This window comes from Sceloporus undulatus, chromosome 3, assembly GCF_019175285.1.
Source record: "Sceloporus undulatus isolate JIND9_A2432 ecotype Alabama chromosome 3, SceUnd_v1.1, whole genome shotgun sequence".
NCBI classification, from domain to species: domain Eukaryota; kingdom Metazoa; phylum Chordata; class Lepidosauria; order Squamata; family Phrynosomatidae; genus Sceloporus; species Sceloporus undulatus.
The window spans coordinates 40,667,147-40,687,922 of NC_056524.1; the positions used below are offsets into that span (position 1 = coordinate 40,667,147).

At 43.0% G+C, this 20,776-nt stretch overlaps 1 protein-coding gene across 1 annotated transcript in view; it reads right to left on the reverse strand.

Annotated features, from left to right (window-relative positions):
• Nucleotides 1–16,336, reverse strand: part of GAP43 (growth associated protein 43) — a 98,521-nt gene extending 82,185 nt beyond the window's left edge. The window contains exon 1 of the mRNA XM_042456025.1: nt 16,223–16,336. Within this exon, the coding sequence (XP_042311959.1) occupies nt 16,223–16,252 (30 nt within the window). The 5' untranslated portion in view covers nt 16,253–16,336. The remainder of the gene's footprint in view (nt 1–16,222) is intronic.
• Between the last annotated feature and the right edge of the window lie 4,440 nt (nt 16,337–20,776).

Below are 20,776 nucleotides of genomic sequence, written 5' to 3' on the forward strand. Positions count from 1 at the left end.
GCCCAGTTCCACAGGGGCGAGCCGAAGAAAGAGGCTCCTCCCTCCCAACGTGTCATGCGTCGGCCTGAGGGAGAGAGAAGGGGCCCAGTACCATCAGGGAGCTGGCCTGAAGACAGAGGCTCCCCCCCCTAACGGTCATCGTTCGTCGGTCGGCCTCTGAGGAAGAGAGAAGGCTGGCCCAGTTCCATCAGGGGCTAGCCTGAAGAAAGAGGCGCCCCCCCCTAACGGTCACGTTCGGACCTCTGAGGGAGAGAGAAGGCTGGGCCCCAGTACCATCAGGGCCTGGGCCTAAGACAGAGGCTCCTCCCTCCCTAACTGTCATCGTTCGGCCTCTGAGGGAGAGAGAAGGCTGGCCCAGTACCATCCGGGGCTAGCCTGAAGAAAGAGGCCCCTCCCTCCCTAACTGCCGCCCGCCCGCTTTCCACCTGGGCAGGAGTGGCCCAGAGAGACTCTTCCTTGCCGCTGGAGCGGCGTTTCTCCAGGGGGAGGGGCCGGTGAAAGCAGCCTCCATAAAGCCGGCTCGCCGGCTCCCCCGAAGACGACGCCGCCTGCCCGTTTTCCACCTGGGCAGGAGCGGCCCAGAGGACTCTGTTTTTCATTTTGTTTTGTAAACCGCCGTGATCATAGGAACGGCGGTATATAAATAAAATTTCAATCAATCAATCAATCAAGTGTGGGGGCACGACATCCACAAGTAGATATAAAGTGGGGTTCTCCAAGGGTAAAAGGTTTGATTACCATTGTCATGGGGTATAACCCTGCTAAACCTATAATGAAAGGATGGACAACTCTTCAGGGTCAGAGTGGTCTGCCACCCAGCACACCTAGGAATAATCCTGCTGCCCATATGCCAAATTCTGGTGATGCAATTGCAAAAGACACCATGTATCTGTGAGCTTAGTTCTTCTTTAAACTTCCTTGTTTTGAAGGAAATATTTGGCTTTCTGTGAGAGCAATTTTGATTGAGGCAGGGGCTTGGGAGGCTGAAAAGCAGAGTGTGGGGATGCCTTTGTCCGCCACTGCTATAAAACATCACAACACCATAGCATACCAATGGCCCACTGTTGGCTCAAAGCAAGGATAACCTAGGAAGTCCCATGATGAGAAAACTGTATTTAAGTACATGGTCACACCCAAATAGTCCAAAACTAGCTAAAGAGTATTCATTGAGCCTGATCAGCCACAGTCCCTAAAAATGGCCAATCGCTTCGAGCCATGACTGCTGATGATACACCAGAGGGGAAAAACAATACAGGGAATTATTGAGGAAAGAACTACAAAACTGAACAGCGCAGATTCATTTAAATTGCCATGGTCATGCCAGTTTCTAAAAAATTGAGGAAGACTACAAAATGTAGGAAGATTTTTTTAAAAAAACATGAGATCAAGGAAACAAATATGGCTATTCAGCTTTGGTGTGGGTGGGAGAAAGAATGGGAGAGGGCAGAGTGGAGTTTTAGAAAACATGATTGGTGTGAAGAATAAATATGGGGGAATAATCACAAAATAAAAAAGTCCCAAGGCCACCCACTGTAAATGCAAGACAAACAAAAGGAATGATTTCCTTTCTCAACATATAATTAACCTTTGGGACTCATTTTCACAGGACAGTATTGCTTTTAACAGATAACATAAGTACACAGAGAATAGGTTAACTGATGGCACAACAAGCTATGGCATCCAAATGGTAACGTCCATGTTCAGAGAATGCAGTTCCCCGACTCTGAGATGCTAGGGATAACAACAAAGGATGCATGGCACCAGCATGTTCTACTTATATACTCACCCTGCCATATCCATGGATTTTTTATCCACAGATTCAACTATTCATGTCTTGAAAATATTTTTTAAAATATATGATTTCTAAAAAGCAAACCTTGGTTTTACCATTTTATATAATGGACTGTTTTACTATGCCATTGTATTTAATGGGATTTGAGCATTCACAGATTTTGCTATCTATGGGGAGTCCTGGAACCAAACCCCAGTGGATACCAAGGGACCACTGTACCTATCTCAAAGAAAAGTATACCACTGAATGCTGGGTTAAACCAACAGCTAAGCCTGGGCTGCCTCAGCTCAGAATTTTTTCACCTGCATCCAGCCTTATCACATAAAAAAACACCAGTTAGGTGTCATTCCTAATAGCTGTATTCCTTTTTTCACAGCTATCCAAGCTTTTGGCCATAAATGTATCCCATTTACAAAACAGAAACAAAATGAAACCTCTGGCACAATGCAAAATATTTGAACATACAATTCCATCCATAATGTTAGTACAAACACTGATGCAAGTTGAGAAAAGGGCCTTTAAAACTAATAGAAAGGGGGCAAAGGAAAGGTCTGGCTGTGAAGTATGAGCAAGATACACAAGAGACACCGGTAGCCTGAAAGCGTGAATCACACACATGGGGGGGGGGGGATAGGAAGAAGAACAGATGGGCATGCTAAAAGAAATTAAGAATGGGGGAAACAGTGGCATTAACATTATCAAAAAGAGCAAAACCTTTGTTGCACTAACCACAGTTATAATTAATATGTCCCTAATGTTATTTTTCCACATAAGTGAATGGGTGTGTTTGTCTGCAGGGAGGTTGCATGATCATGAATGAAAATGAATTGTCTACATAATGGTAAGAAGAGGGAGAGATGAGTCAGATTCTAACAAACTGGATGCAGTATCTTTTGGACCAAAAAAAAAAGTACCAGAAAAACAAAAATAAAACACACCAACACTCAGGTATCCACAAGAGAAAACAGATGATGCTGTGTAAGATAAACACTTGTTTTATTTGATCCCCTATCCTCCCCTGCCTATGCATTGGTTTGTGACAAGAAAGCTATGAATAGCATACTGTATGTTGGATTTCATTTGATATGTGGGAGTCAGGATAGGAGTGTACAGAATTGTAAGTAGGACTCATAGTAAGTGGTCACTGGCAGTTTTCCATACACTTCCACATACAGTATAGTGGGACCTTGATATCCGTGGGGGATCCATTCTGGTGAAGCTGAAGTCCTGTTGTCCCTAATGGCAGCACAGCCATGTAACTTGCCACCACTGAGGACAAGAGGGTCTGTCCCTCATGGTGGCACAGCGGCATGCACGCACTGCCATTGGGGATAATGGGGGCTTGCCATCCACGGATGCTTAAATCCACGGATGGCATTTCTGTGGATAGCAAGGCTCCACTGTACCTCAGGATCCAGGAACTCCTACACAGTAGCATGGTGCCCATCTTCACAGTATTAACAACAGCACATCTAATTTGAAAAACATTATTGAATCCTCTCTAAATTTGGAATTATGGGTGAGTCTACACTTGCCAGAATACTCCAGGCACCCTCCAGAATACTCTAGTTTCAATTTCCCCCCTTACCTATTTGCTTTTGCTGCAGGTATCTGGATGTTGCAGCAAACAAAGGGAAGCTGCCTTATGACATGGCCTCTGATCATCACTGGCTACCACTGCTGAGGTCAGAACAAGATGCCCAGCCATGTAATAGATACTGGGCTCCTCGTTCTGACCTTAGAGGGACTCATGCCCACAGTGGCAATGCCAGGCATTTCACAGGAACCATGAGGGAAAAGGCAGCCAGTGCTATCACTGTAAAGAGATGGTTTTGGCCCTGGATCCTGTAAACAGGATGCAGCAAGCCCAGAGGGAATTTGGGGTAAATCACCCAGGTAGACAAACCCTATAGCTATCAGCAGCAGTGAATGCTAATTCCCAAAGGTCACTATGTACTTTGACTTTTCACACATAGCAATAGGACATGAGAGGTATATCCCTATGATACAGTCCCATGTGACCTAGGTCAACTGGTGAGTAATAGCAGATCACTGCACCTTCACAGGACTGGCATCCAGACAGGAGGGAGGATCCTTGGGAACTGGACCTGTTTATTTGATTGGATCATTCACATGAAGTTCACCATCACTTGAAATTATACTACAAAAAAGAGTATAATTTGTTTGAAGTTCAACTCCTAGAACACCCAGGTCTATGAATTACACTCCAAAAGAGTAACATTTCCACTGTTTGAGAAATAACATTATGTTTCAAATAAGGGAGACTGCACGAGGAAAATGTTTTCTGCAAACCTTCCGTGAATTAATTCCATCATATCATTGTTTTAGAATTGTTTGAAATGATTTCCTTCTCCCTGCACCCAAAATTATTATTACTTCTGTAAATACATTATTGAAATCATTTCAGAGTAGGTGGCACTCCACAGGGACCCACAGACCTTAGAATGACAGTGTGAATACAAGTATAACCTCTACCTGTTGTTGTTGTTATTATTTATATAGCGCTGTAGATTTGCACAGCGCTGTACATAAAAACAATAAATATAAAAGAGTAAACCTGCCTATGGCATACAATCTAAGAAATAGGATAATACATATAAAAATACATAGCAATACAGGAAATGGTTCAATAAAACAGGCAACAAAAAGAATATCAAATAGCAAGTGACAATCATGCAATGCCTGGGAATGCTTCTCTGCACAGGATGCAATCCTATACATACATACCTAGAAACTAGACCTGGAGGAGCCTTAGTGGCACAGTGGTTAAATGCCTGTACTGCAGCCATTCACTCACAAACCATGAGGTTGTGAGTTCAATGTCAGCCAGGAGCTCAGGGTTGACTCAGCCTAGCATCCTTCTGAGGATGCTAAAATGAGGACCCAGCTTGTTGGGGAGCAATTACCTTACATATTGTAAACCTCTTAGGGAGTGCTTAAGTGCACTAATAAGAGGTATAGAAATGTACTTGCTATTGCTATTGTTAGTCCCATTGAAATCAAAGGACTTACTGTTCAGGAGGGTGTATAGCTGCAGTCTTATACACATGAACTTGGAAATCAATCCCAGTGAAATCATAGAATCATACAGTTGGAAAAGACTGCAAAGACCATCTAGTCCAACCCCATCATGCAGGAAGACACTGGGGTTTATTGCATTGGCTTTGCTGCTGCGATAGATGCGGGATGTAACTTTAAGAAGATGGATTTTATTGCATTTCCCAGTTGCTGGGGAGTACACATCCCTTAGGCAAGTCAAGCTTCTCTGGGCTCCTCCCACAACAGGAAGCCCAGCTTGCATATGGGCTGTGTACTCCCCGGCAATGGAGAAATGTGATAAAATCTGCCTTCTTAAAGTTACACCCCATATTCTATCATGGAATACACTACTACACTCTGCAGCATCATATTTCATTGTTGAACAGCTCTTACTGACAGAATGTTCTTCCTAATTATTAGATGAAATCTCTTTTCTTATGGTTTGAATCTGTTGCTCCATGTCATGGGATCTTATTACACGCAGGGCAAAATGTGGTCAAAATGTCGATGTGATCATGCCTGGCACTTCTAAAGTGTAATTAAGGCTTCTCACTATGGAATTGTCATGGAATCATTCATGGGGAAGCCAGGAGGAGCCATTTTCTGAATAATGGGATATCCCGTTATTCAGAAAATGGCTTCTCTGTGAACGGTTCCATGATGGGAACATAGCGGCAAGCCTCAATTACACTTTAGAAGCACCAGGCATGATCAGACCCTGATGGTTCAGCAAAGTTTGGATGACCACCTTTGCCTTGTGTGTGATAAGGTTACTATCTCTGGAGCAGCAGAAAACAAGCTTGCTCCATCTTCAATATGACATTCCTTCAAATTTGTAACCGCTTAACCTTGTCTTTCCCAGGCGAAACAAACCCAGCCTCCTAAGCTATCCTTTGTAGGGCATGATTTCCAGAACTTTCACCATTTTGGTTGCCCTTCTTTGTACGCTTTCCAACGTGTCAACATCCTTGTTGAATTATGTTGCCCTGGATAGCATTCCAGCTGAGGTCTGACCAAAGCAGTATAGAGTACACTATTACTTTCCTCGGTTTACTGATGCATCCTAGAATCCCATTGGCTTTTTTAGCTGCTACATCAAACTGTTGACTCATATTCAGCTTCCAGTCTACTAAGACTCCTAGATCCCTTTCACATGTTCTGTTGTTAAACCAGGTGTCACCCATCCCATTTGTTTGCATTTCATTTTTTTTCCTTGCCTATATCTAGTACCTTACATTTCTTCCTGTTGAAATTCATTTTGTTAGTTTTGGCCCAGCTCTCAAATCATTTTGAATTCTCATCCTTTGCTACCCTTCCTAATTTGGTGTCATATGCAAATTTGATAAGCATGCCCTCTATTACCTCATCCAAGTCACTGATAAAGATGTTGGATACTACTGGGCACAAGACAGAAGCCTGTGGGACCCTGCTACTCATTTCTCCCTACTATCAAAGGTTTGGTTGTTCAAACTATTACATTAACAGTAGCACAGTCTAACTCACATTTTACGAGTTTGTTTGCAAGAATGTCATGGGGGACCTTGTCAAAAACCTTACTGAAATGAAGATGTGCAACATCCAAGCATTCCCTTCATCTACCAAGCTTGTGATCAAGTGTGTAATCAAGGGCCAACTTATGAGCAAAGCCTACAATTGCTTTGCCAGCCTAAGTAGGGCCAGGAACGTCTTTAATCAAGTTAAATTCCAGGGTATCCCATACCAACTCACAAACATAGTTAGGGGAAATGTTTAATATTCTTCACTGCACCAATTACATTCATTACTTCCAGAGCCCTCTACTTTTCAAGCCCCACTTCTGCCTCTTTGTTATATGGAAACATTACACTGATATACTATTTACTTTAATATACTGATATACTGTCAATGCAAAGGAAAAGGCAGTCATTGTAAGATGAACCATTTTTCTGTTATTTTGCCACTTTGCCCATGCAGATGGGCACAGCGGCATGAAGCATATTCCTTGTAATGCTATTCCACATGGCTATAGCTTATGAGTACTGTAGCCACATGGATAAGGCTTCAGATTTGGATCTGTCTCATCTGATTATTGCACTGCCCTCTGGCAGGCCAGTGATTGGACAGTAAAGGTTCTTGTGGTGGGCTGGGCAAAATGATACTGAAAGAATCAACATACTGTAATAGAGGATAGCATGAAAGCTTCATTAGGTTGACTGTGGGCAGCCAATGAAGAGGATGAAGTGTGATCATTTCTTTCTTTTTTTATTGTTCTAAAACAATACACCTACTGTTCCCTAATGGAGAACATTTTGAATCTTCAGTATTACATAAAATAATATTTCTAATCTCTGCTTCTCATCCTAAGTGCCTCGAAAATCAGGAAGCCCTTCTACATAATAAATAACTTTATCCAACTTTTTTTTTTAAAGCATTTTAAAAAGGGAATGGCTAAAGGAAATAGGTATGTTTAAGCTTGAAGAAGAGAAGACTAAATTATGATAGCCATATTTAAAGACTTGAAGGGATGTCATGTAGAAGATGGAGAATGCTTGCTTTTTGATGTTCCAGAGCATAGAACATTAAACAATGGATGCTCACTACAGAAAATGAGGTTCCACAGAAACTAGCTTTCAGATTTCAAGTTACAGTATTCAGATTTTGATTATTAAATGTCCCTCCCCCAAAATCTGTCTCCCATTTGGTATTAAAATAACTGTTTAGTATACTGCGGCTTCTCCATAAAATGAGGTAAGCTGTTGACAGTAAAAAAAAAGATACCACACTAAGTGGGCTAGCCCCATTTCAAACATGGTTCTCTGTGGCATTGGCCTGATCCAGACCAGTGCTTTGCGCTGGCCTGGACACGTAGTAGGGCGGCCCAGTGGCGGAGCATCTGCACACCCCGCAACCCTACAACGTGGCGGTGTCGTAACCATGGTGGCCTCCCGTCCACATGGGGGCTGCCGTGATGACGTCATGCACACATTGCGTCCAAATGGCACAGCACATGCATAGTGTCTTCACGCCGCCTCAGGCCAATTACGGAGGCCTGGCTACAGAGCGAGAAGGCGCTCCAAAACGGAGCTCCTCCTGGGTGCGTGCCTCATTCCCATAGTCACCAAATGGCTGTGCAAACAACGCCTGGGAGAAAGGGGCCTAACGGCCCCTTTCTCCCATAGTTCTAGCTCCCAGGGTGTCCAGGGGCATGAAGCCCCAAGGATACCCCTTTTCCGTGCCATGGAGAAGCGTGGTCCAGAAAACCTCCGGATTGGGGATGCAGGGCTGTCGATGAGGCTGCCCTGCCCCCAACCTGGAGCGAAAAGGGGCAGGTGCAGGCCGCGCCAAAGGGGTGGTCTGTACTGGGCCATTGTGTTTCTAGCAAAATTCTTCTTGCATTATCTGGTGGCAAAGTGTTCTAGTACAACAAATGAATTCTGACTTTTAGACTTTTTATATTTTGTCTGGCTTTTACAATTATATCCTACATTTTCTCCATTGGACTCAAGACAGTGTATATGGCCCTTCTCCTTACATTTTCTTCACAATAACCCCATGGGAGTTACTGTGAAGAAAAAGTAAGGTGAAGAGCCTTGTCTTCAGTTCAGTTGAGAAAATGTGAGAGCTAGCATGGCACAGTGGTTTGAGTGATGGACTACAACTCTGGTGACTAGAGTTAGAATCTTGTCTTGGCCATGCAAACTCTCTGGGTGAACTTGAACAAGTCGCACTCCCTGGGCCTCAAAGGATAGTAATGGCAAAGCCCCTCTTAAGAAATACCCATGAGAGGGGTTTTGATTTGTTAAGAAAACTCTGTGATAGGGTCACCTTAAGGTCACCATAAATTGGAAATGACTTGAAACCACACAATGACGACAGCAACCCTATGAGAAGAATCAGTCTGAGACAGAGATACTGAACCAGGCTCACCTGCTGAGTTTCATAGCTTATGGGAGTAGCATCCAGGGCCCTTTCTAGATCAAGAGAAGTAATAGTGCCACTGTATTCTGCTTTGGTCAGGCCCCACCTAGAATATTGTGTCCAGTTCTGGGCACCACAATTCAAAAAGGACACTGAGAAACTGGAGCGTGTCCAAAGGAGGGCGACAAAAATGGTGAAGGGTCTGGAAACCATGCCCTATGAGGAACGACTTAGGGAGCTGGGGATGTTTAGCCTGGAGAAAAGAAGGTTAAGAGGTGATATGATAGCCCTGTTTAAATATTTGAAAGGATGTCATGTTGAAGAGGGAGCAAGCTTGTTTTCTGCTGCTCCAGAGAACAGGACCCGGAACAATGGATGCAAGCTACAGGAAAAGAGATTCCACCTGAACATTAGGAGGAACTTCCTGACAGTAAGGACTGTTCGACAGTGGAATGCACTCCCTCGGAGGGTGATATAGTCTCCTTCCTTGGAGGTCTTTAAACAGAGGCTGGATGGCCATCTGTCAGGGATGCTTTGATTTGGAGATCCTGCATGGCAGGGGGTTGGACTGGATTGCCCTAGTGGTCTCTTCCAACTCTACGATTCTATGATTCTATGATTAAACATTGCAAGTCTGTATTCCACTGCCATGGAATGCCATGGCTGCATAGTGGGGTTTGTAGTTTGGTAAGATATTAGAGCTCTCTGAGAATTCTAAATGCTCCTCACTAAGGAGTATCACACTTCATTTTTCACCCAATCCAGACATGGGCATGGGCTGGGAACAGGCTTGAATGGGTGAAAAGAGATGGTATCACACAGAAAAATGCCACTGATGCTGCTGGGAGACTATAAGCTATCCTCCAACCGCACTCAGTCTGCCAATGTTGAAATACGGAAGCTTTCCGTACATCAAAATCAGCTGGCTAAGCGTGTCTGGGGGGGTGGTTTGTAGTCTTTCAACGGAATTGGTAGCATTTTGCTGTGCAATAACACCCATTTTCACCTGTTCAAGCCCGTTCCCAAACCATACCCAAATTGGGTGAAAAATGAAGTGTGATAATCTCCTAAATGGAATATTCCAAGATTCCATAGGAAGTTGCCATCATAGTTAAAGTGTAATATAGAATTATAACTGTGTAGTGTCAAAAGACCGCAGACCTGCCAAGTCTCAGTTCGATAATCTAACATGGATTCTCTTTAAAGACTATCCTGTTGTGCAGTTCCTTTCTATACCAGAGCCATACCATCCACAGAACTATTGTTACAGACCTGGGAAAGAATTATGCAACTTGCTGGAGTCAGACATTGTGATGTGCATACCCTCCTGATTTGGCAAGGACAGTCCCAATTAAAACTTTATCCCATTTTTTCACCTGCTTTTGAAATGTCACGATTTATTTTTCCTCCTCCCACTTTCCTGCTTAATTCAATTGCTGTGAACTGAGTTAAAATGCAAAAGTAGTTTGAACTAATTTAACTAAACAGCAGAGATGAGAGGATGGGTCACAACCTTGCCCTTCCCAGTAGGTTCAGGAAAAAGCAAACTGCTGCAGCCTCTCCAAGCTTGTCTCTTATTTTTCATTAATAGCTTTTAAAAATATTTTCGCACACTCTGATGATGTTGCTTGGCCACATGTGTTCCACTTTTCATCTGTAAAACTTTGGAGAGTATGGCTGTTTCCATATACAATATAGGGCCTGAACAGACAGGACAAAATAAAGCTGCTTTGGGTCACTTTAGAGGTATGCTCTTTAAATGATGCATGCATCCTAAGAGGCAGGAAGCCACGCCAAAGCCCTGCTCCAGTTCTAAGGACTGGAGTGCAGCTTTGGCGCAGCTTCTGGCCTCTTAAGATGTGTGTGTCATTTAAACAGCATACCTCCAAAGTGACCTGAAGCAGCTTTATTTTGGCCTGTCTGTTTGGGCCCATAGTTACCTTTTTTTTTAGTGCTGCTGTAAACCACCCCATCCTTGTATTAATCTTAACATTACAGCCTATATTTTACTGGTAAACTGAAGTATAAAGTAGGTTAATTGAATCCATTGTTAAAGGTGAGTCAACACTTAGGCTGCATCCACACTGCAGACATAATCCAGTTTGACACCATTTTAGCTGTCATTGTTCAATACTATGGAATTCTGCAAATTGTAATTTGCTGTGGTCCCAGAGCTCTCTGACAGAGAATTCTAAATGTTTCACAAAAGTACAGATCCCTGAATTCCATAGCATTGAGCCATGACAGCTAAAGTATTGTCAAAGAGGATTATTTAGGCAATGTGGATGCAGCTCCAGTAAATCCCAATAGGTCTACTCTATCTGGGACTAATAGATCCAGGTCTTATATTAGCCTTCTGCAAATCTACATAACTAGAAAGTACAGGTATTTCAATATGTTCTTTCATATTATCATCAATATTCATAACAAAAAATGTGGGGCCTTGAAATCTAGGTCTCTACAAAAGTTAGGTAGCTACTGCACAATGCACCATCCTTGTTTGAAAAACTTTACACCCTGAAGGACTGAAAACCAATGCAAAGTAGGTTGACAGAAACTCTCCACTGACACATACTGTGCCACAGCAGCAGGAAGGAGCTGCAAGTGATAAACTCACAGATCATGGGGGAGTTGTGGGGGAGTACAAACACTTTGATAATTTATGTCTCCAAGGCCATGGGACAAAACATCCCCAGTGTTTGCACATAAACATCACGCCATGGGGCAGGAAGATCTTACCCAGGCCGCAAAAATCCTCCTCACAGTAGGAGACATTTGGAACCTGCAGCTTATACAGACGCCCACTGCTTGACAGAGAAACCCATTTAAATATATACACATTTGGTAGAGAGGAGAGAAAAAGACGAGGAAAGCCTTTAGGTCATCAACACCATTCAGTGTAAAGGGGGCACAGCAAGAAGATCAGAGAGGCAGTCTGACAGCACAGAACCAGCAGAAAGAGATATTGGACAGCTTGTATTTTATACATTAATCATTGCAAAAGAGGATGGAGAATCTTTACATTCTTCAGGCCTAGTGTGAAAAAATATATGTCTGCAGCCAAGGGAATGTACTCTGAACTCATAATCTGTGAACACCGCCTTTGGGAAAATCACATAATCTCATCCTTGCACTGGAGGGCAGCCTCAGGTTATACTCATCATCTCTGTGTGGGATTGACTCATATTTTCATTATGAAGAAGTGGTGGGGAAACTCTTTTAAGTTTTGAAAATCTTCCTAACATCAGGCAGGAAAAGTCTTGCATTTCCATATGTAAGGCTGCTTTCTTCTGCTCCCACAAATACTTGTTCAGCCTAGGAACAAAGCACACACATGCATAAATCAGTGGCTTCTAGGTGTTTCTCAAAAAATCCTAAAACTACTGTGGGTACTGTTGTGGACATTTTTGTTTTTCCTAGGGGATCTTGCCCAATGAATATGTTAGAAATTTCTTCCAGTAACAATCTTGGCGGCCTTTTCCTTTACAGAAGAGCTGCTTTCAATTAAACCTCTTGGGAAGCTCACATATGCAAAGAGGAGATGGGTTTTACTAAATGACTTACAAAAAAATCCAATTCTGTAATAAACAAGGAATTCAGCAAATTGTAGAGGCAGGAAAAAAGAACTGTGAATGAATGCCTCCATGTGGGCACCTGATTTATTAGCAATCTGCAAAGAAAACAACTATTGAACACAGTATCCTCAAAAAGATTTAAGACACTAAACTCTTGCTTAATGAAATTAAAAGTTTTGTAAAGCCGCATGACATCCCTCTCTAAAAGAAAAACTCTGCCCTTGATTTACGTTTAATGCCAATTGAAACAGTTCTTTATTGGTATAGCACTGTACCAGAACATAATCAGCCCTACATGCTTTTTTCTTCACCATTACCTTAAGTAGAAAAAATTCTGCACTGCCTCCTTCATTCTTCTCCTCCCTGCCTCAGTAGATAAAGGTACAAGCATGCTTTGCAAGTATGCAACATTAGTGTTATGCAGCATAATCAAAATATTTTTAATGAGATTTGCAATGTCCCAAAGCAATAAAATAGCATTTCAGTGCTTACTCCTCTCTTTCTTTCCATCTTTCCCTTGCCAGTACAAAAAGACATGGCACTATCTCACTATAATAACTTAAATGGCCCCTAACACTTGCTTCCCCTCTAGTTGTATTGAACAGTCTCTGGGTAGACAGATTGAGCCTTGCTTCTCCATGCGGCTCATGTGGAAGAGGAAAGAAATGCAGGCGCTCTCCTCCTCCACACACCTCCTCTTTGTACCCCTCCCCTTCCTTTGATTTCATGGGTGTGGCAGGGTTCAAACCTCGCTTTTTCTCAAGCACCAGTATACTGAATCAGGAAATCACAGAAGGAGACAAGGATCACCACACCTTCAAGTGGGAAATGTATGTTTCTGTTTAATCGCCCTTTCAATTCATTACTGAGCACTCACCCACATAGTATATGTCTGCTCCAGCATATAGTACAATACAGTCGATGCATAGATATTGCTTCACTATGAAATACATCCAGTCTGCAGCACATTTCCCAAGAACACAGTACAGTATCAGGTTTAGGATTCCTTCCCAAATCTTCTCAAATATTCGCGGGTGTTTTTTTTATCTGCAACACTTTGCAGCAGTTTAGGGAGGTGGTTTTTTTCTAGAGGCATCATCTTTACAGCTGCAGGTGTGTAAAAAATCTGAATAGCACTTCTGAAAGGCCACCAAGGTACTACATTTCATTCTCTACATTCTGACTACAGGCACTAATTACAAATGTTATTTTTTTCAAGGGAGGACAGGAGTGAAAGGCATCAATACTTTAAAATGATTTTCCTTTATTCCCTTCTATATCCATTCTTCTAGGATGCCATGAATAACAAACACAAATACATTTAGCAACACATGACCAATACAGATACACGAAGAGACACACAGGTATGTATTAACCTCCCAATTTCTGCTATTTGTCCTTCTGGAGGCAAACATGGAGGTGGGGGGGAGTCCCCAGGTAATAAAGAAACCTTCCTATATTTTGAAAACACCCCACTTTAGTTCATGGCTATTTGTTGGAAGTGTTATTTGGCTCCCTTTTCAGAATGACTGTGGAGTTAAGGAGAAAAAGGATCAAGTGGGGGAAGGGTCATTTTTTCCATTTAAAGATGTTAAGCACCAGAGCCAAACCTTCTAGGTAACATTGTATTTTTGTTGATGTGCAATTTGCTTGTGTGCAAGAAAAGGTGGGAGAGAAAGCAATACAACAGTAAGGCATGGATGGGGATACATATGTGTGTGGGTGTGTCTGGATAGAGGTTTATACCTGTGTGCACCCAAGCCATGTGTAATATGAATGCACATGCATGGGTGTGTCTCTTTGTGTCTGCAAAAGTATGTGCATTGAATTGTATGTTCTTAAGTATAGTAAGAGGTATGGAAAAACTGGACGTCTCCTTGCATGTATGGAAAAGTACCCTATGGAAGTGTATAAAGGGGTGTGGCTGGTGATTACACTGGTGGCTGAGGGATTTTACATACATACATACATACATCAGTCTATCCATGACAGATTTAGAAATACAGCTATGAAACCTTTAAAACTTTAAGAAAACTAAAGAGAGGACAAGATTGTAAAGTATGAGGTGGGCGAGGCATTAGCCATGTGTTCTATACCTTAGAGAAGATGGTGAATATAGCCAGGGGCTGAGAGGTTTTGTTTGTTTGTTCATCTAGAAGCCTATCCCTCATAGATTTATAAATGCAAATATGAGAAGTTAAAGATAATCACAATGAGTAGAAGCTTGCAAGGTGTGAGGTAGACAAGACATTAGCCCCGGGTTCTCTAGGTCAGAAAATATGGTGAATATGGCTTTCACAGCCTACCATCTCCAAAACCTTCAGAGGCTTTTACCTTCTTTGAAAATGTATGAAGCCTCTCCACTCCTTGTGATGGCTTTTCCCTCCTTCACACACCCCACACACACTTTTCCTCTCACATATGGCTACTGAATGTGCTTTGCTGGCTGACTACAACATACATGATCTACAGTCTGTGTCCACTTTGCTTCAGGTTTTAGACAGTGCATAAAACATGGAGAGGGAACAGATGCCAATGCAAGTGGGGTTTCCCCATTCACCAACCCCACCCATGTGATCTTCCAGACCACCTTCCCAACACATATGTTGCCTCCAAAGTACATTCTACACATCTTCTTTCAAATTGTTCTCTTTCAACTCCCCACAAGATTACTTTTTCTTACCTCTCCCCAGAAACATTTGGGTAAAGCTGTGTTAGATTCATTCAAAAAGAGATACGACCTGGACTACAAAAATATTTATTGAGATTGCCAAGTAACATGTTTTTCCCTAACAAGCACAGCAAGCCCTTTTAACAGACATCAGAGGACAAAACCCTCGAGTCTCATCAAATCAACAGAACAGTCCACATGAAATAAAATAAATCTAAGAAAAGATTCCATGATTCCATGTCGCTCATCACAAAGAAGGGCTGAATGTCCATTCTTCAGAGGAGGTTGTCATGAAAGGTGTGCCAGGGGATGGGCAGTGTGGATCTGAAGAGCATTCCCCCATTTTTTATTTTGCCTTTTTAAAAAAAGGTTAAGAGTGCTCCACCTTTCCACAATCTTGTACATTAAAAAAAAATCACCCAAACCTTATGAGATCCACTGGTTTCCACCTAGTTGACACACTGCTCCATCTTTCCCATTCCAGCTAACAGAGGCGTGGTTCTCTGTTTCTTTCCCAGTTGGGGCACCTTTGCCCAAGCCTTCTGGGCGCCAAAAGGATGGCAGAAGGGGGAACCCCCCAGCCCTATTCTCCTCCCACCCCAATCTCTCCTAACATCCCCATTCATTTCCCCCCTTGGAAAAAGAAATGAAATAAAGAGATCTTTTTTTTAGATTCTCCCATCCATCTTTCATGCTCTCTGGAAGCCCATGCCATCTTCCATCTCAGCCAACACCAGAAGGCACCCTCCTCTCCGTCAAGATCAAGGGAGGGGGGTGGGATGGAAGGGGCAGATTTCTAAAGAGAACTGCCCCCTCCCCCAGGTTCAAGGAAGACTCAGGGTCTCCCCCTCCTCCAAGCCAAAGCCACCCCCTCCAAAGCCAAGAGGAGAGCATCCTAGGCAAGGCACTTTCTTCCCCCACCCACCAAATAAAGAGAAAAGAAAGGTGTGTGTGCGCCTGAGGAGGGGGGGGTGTCTCCCGCTGCCTTTTCTCTTCCGATGCCTGATCCTTCGCCAGCTTCCCCACACCCACCGCAAAAAGGGGGTGTGAGGCTGAGCCTTCCCTGGGAAGATGCTCAGATCGCAGCGCAAGCCAGCAGTCAGCCCTGCCCCAGCTGCCTCCCAGAGACAGGTCGCCTGCCATCTAGGCATTCTCAGATATATAGATATAGATGTATATCGGTATATTCCCCCTGGTCAGAAAGAAGTAGAAAAGCTCCAGCTCTACCTGTTTTGTTCTTCTCATACAGCACAGCATGATTGTATTGTCCCCTTTCCTTCTTCCTTGTTGTTCCTTCTTTCCTTCCTTCCTTCTCTCTCCTTTTTTTTCTTCCTCTCTCCCTCTCCCTCTCTCTTATCTCTCCCCCCACCCTCTCCACTCCTCCCCTCCCTCTTTCTCTCTCGATCACACACTCACACACTCTCTCCTAGACACACACACCAGGGCAGTTAGCAGCAGCAACTGTCAGCCCCCCAGTTCTTGCTCATTTCCCCTCGCTGGCTTCCCCCAGACTCGCTCCCTGGCAGCTCTCAAGGACCCCCAGCCCCTTCGCCTCCAACGCCCCCTCCCTCCCTCCCAGCCCGCCCCTGCCAGCCTCATGCATATTTCAGCCCAGCCAATCTGGACACAATTACCCAGGCACTCTCCCCCCACCCACCCCCCAACAGAGATTGCTACTGGTGGTGCTGCTAAAAGGGGGGGGGGGTTTTAGAGAGCATCCTTGCAGATGGTCCAGAGGGGTGTGGCAAGGGAGGGCAGGAGGCAGCAGGGATTCTTCTTAGTAGGGACTCCTTTGGAGGAAGAATAAGAAGAGGAGGAGGAGGAAGAACATGATGATGATGATGAAGAGGATGAGGAAGAAGAAGAAGAAGAAGAAGAGGAGGAGGAGGAGGAGGAAGAGGAGGAGGAGGAGGAGGGAGAAGAAGATGATGATGAAGAAGATAAATGGTGATGAAGATGATGAGAATGAAGATGATGAAGAAGAAGAGGAGGAGGAGGAGGAATTCACACCACAGTGGCTAAAGAAAAGGAACCAGAGGGTTACTCTCATCAGGAGGGTGGGTTTGTTTGTTTGTTGTGTGCCTTCAAGTCCTTTCTGACTTAGGGCAAACTTCAGGCTTTACTAGGGACCTATGCTGGGGGTTTCCTGGCAAGGTTTGTTCAGAGGGGGTTTGCCACACTGGCTTTCTTTTGTTGGTTGTATTTGGGACTAAATTGGAAGTGAGTTTCTAACAGAGGCCTGTTACAGACAGCCAAAATAAAGCTGCTTCGAGTCACAGTTGAGGTATGGTGTTTCAATGATGCATGCGTCCTAAGAGTCCAGAAGCCACACCAAAGCTACACTAGGGCTGGAGCATGGCTTTGGTGCGACTTCTGGACTCTTAGGACGCATGCATCATTGAAACACCATACCTCCACTGTGACTCGAAGCAGCTTTATTTTGGCTGTCTGTAACAGGCCAGAGATTGGAACCCAAGTCTTAAAGTAGGCAAATTAAAACCTGGGCAAGCCTTCTGGTATGTGTGCATAGACCAAAAGGCAAGGTAATGTCACATTATTTTTTAAACTAAGCATTTTCTAGCATTATATTTAACTTTTTGTGTATTTATTTCCACCCCAGCCCCAAAGGCAAATAGACATCCTGCTTACAGGACACACATATCACATCTGAAACATGCATTCCTAGGTGAATCCTTGATTGAGATAGTGCCCTGAGGAACTCAGTTGGATCTACTTCAAAGTGGGCATATAAACTCGACATGATCCTAACAGGTAAAGATGTATAGTTAAATACTAAAGTGACGGTTGTCCCTGCCATCATATTTTCCATTTTCCATGATTGTGAGAACTGGACATCGAAGAAAGCTGATAGGAAGAAAATCAACTCATTTGAAATGTGGTGTTGGAGAAGAGTTCTGAGAATACTATGGAGTGCTAAAAAGACCAATGGATCAGTCCTAGAGCAGATCAGGCCCAAACTCCCCCTAGAAGCAAAGATGACTGAACTGAGGATGTCATATTTTGGCCATATGATGAGAAGAAAGGAGTCACTAAAAAGACTATAACGCTTGATGAAGTGGAGGGCAGTATGAAAGGAAGACCACATTCCAGATGGCTGGTCCCAAAGAAACAGCAGAGAACAAACCTGCACCTTCCTCTCTGTGTCAGACCTTTTAACTATATAAAGAGTACAATCATGTCACCCCTTCAGTCTTCTCTTTTCCAGGATGAACATGGTGAACTCCCTCAACCTTTCCTCGTACATTTAGAGTAGAAATGTGAAAGAAGTTTTTAGTCAATCTAGTTCCACCCTCTGCTCAGTGCAAATCCAAAGTGGTTCATTTCACATGCCCAACATAGTTTTTAAAGTGGAGATCAGAAATACTGTCTTTGAAACCAGAAAACATGCAGGGGTAGCTGTGTTGGCCATTTAACAAATACAAACAAAAATCCCTCAGTGATAAATAATTATTGGGCAACCAAAATGCACAATATATTTGTTTCAAGTTTTCGAAGCTCCATGGGCTTCTTCATCAGGCAAGATGTTACAAACCAAACAGGAGAAAAAGAAGAAAAAAACAACAACTGGAGATGTTAGTCAGATGCCTGCATGTTGTTTCAGTCCTTAGTAAAGATGTTATGCTGGGGAGGATATCCTTTGCAGACAGCTCCTCCTCCTTCTGGCCATGCTGCAATAGGGAGATTTTTAAAGTCCAGGAATTTTAAAGCCCATTTGCATCTTAACAGGGACCTCTCTTTTGCAATCCAATATGTCCCCATTTCAGTGGGGTCACAGGCCTCCTTGTTGATCAATGTTACTATTGGTTGAGCTTTTTACATAAGCCACATGCATAAATGTGTCTGTTCATCTTTTCCACAGAATATACATGTTTGCATGCATTAATATACTTATAGATGCAATATGAATAAATTACCTTTGGCACTTACAGAAAAATAATCACAGCACATAGTTACATGTGCCTTCTGAGAATCTGAAGCAGAGTGACTAATTCTGAAATGCATGGACCGGTGCCAGGAAATTCATGGGTCTGAGCCACTTCAAAGTTACTGAAATGAAAGTTGAAACAAAAATAATCTTTTTCCTCCAATGGATAGATTTCTTCCAAGTTCCTTGCCAACAATCTATCAACATCTGTCACTGAAAATCTTATCATTTACTCATATGTTCATCCTTTTTAACTGTAGTAGCCTTTCCCACCAAATATGAAGCTAAGTTAGCCCCACTAGCATTATTCAATGCAACTTCTTGTGCACTAAAAGCCATAGAAATCCCTGAGCAACACATCCCTAGAGAGCCAATGTGTTGTAGTTTTAGGAATGTTGAACTAGACTCTGAGAGACATGGGAGCTTACTGGATGAACATGAACAAGCTAAATTCTCTTAGACTAAGAGGAAAGCAATGGTAAACTTCTGAATAAGTCTTGCCAAGAAAATCCTATGACACGATTATCATAATTTGGAGTAGTCCTGAAGTCACAGCACATCAATCTAATGGTGTTTTGGGTTGTAGTTTCTCTGTCATATGGTTGAATCAGAGTGTGCATGTGCACTACAGATTTGCAGTATTTATAGAATTATGCACTTTGCTATGTACTTAATAGTCATCTAAGCCAAGCCACTGGCCAATTTAACCCAGTACTGCCAAATCTGACTGACAGTGGCTTTCCAGTGATTTAGCCAGGGCTCATTTCTATCTCTACACAGAGATCTTTGGTATCCTCTGGTGGTCACCCACCTATTAATCAGATCTAGCCCTGCCTAGCTTCTAAAATCAGACAATATCATATGGTTCAGATCCAAGGTATCTACATTTGGGTGTCACAAGAAGCAGGAATTCAAGAGAATTCCAGCTAATTGTTTCTGCTTATTACAGACACAGCTAAACCATGGGCCTTAGGTCAGTGTTCTGTTTATTAGGGTGCATGAACCCAATAAGAAAATTGATATTTGCCTTGCTGCCCTCCCAGTAAACTGGGTAATTATATATAGAACAAGCCCCCATTTAATTTATGATTTACAGTTCTTTTCAGCCACTCCCACTTTAAACAGGAGAAATAAGACAATGTACACAAGGATGCTGTTAATGCCAAGGAATGTTAGCTTATTGGAAAGTCCAGACATGACCATCCTCTCTCCCTAGGTAGCCAGATATCACCAAATAGTCATATTTTCATTTTAAAAAGGAAACAGTTTTGCCATAATTTCACAGTATTAAAAATGCTCAGGAGACCAGGGTTACACCTAGATAAACCTTCACCCTGCCACTGTTGAAAATGGAAATAGTGCTACTGGGCATGCTTGGAAGTGTCATTTCTGCTTCTGGAGAAAGACCTGCCAGCCAGCTAGTCAGTTTTACTGGGTAATAAGCAAGGATCCTTTATACTACCCATTGTCATTGTTGTTGTTGTTGTGTGCCTTCAAATCATTTCTGACTTAACAGCAACCTTTAGGCAAACTTATCATGGAGTTTTCTTGGCAAGATTTGTTCAGAGGTTTGCCATTGGAGTTTATCACACAGGAGTAAATTATCTTAATTTTGAATGAAAAGAAAGTGGGGCCAGAATGCATTCACGTGAATTTGCTAGTTCAGCAAATTTACATGAATTCGAATTGCATTTGAACTAACTCCCCATTGCCCGAAAATAGCTTGCCATTGCTCAAAATTGCATGTGATCACCACTCATGCAATAACGTGAAACCCCATGATTGCGTTCGGACTGACTTCCCATTGCCCAAAATTGTGTGTGGTAGTCTATCAC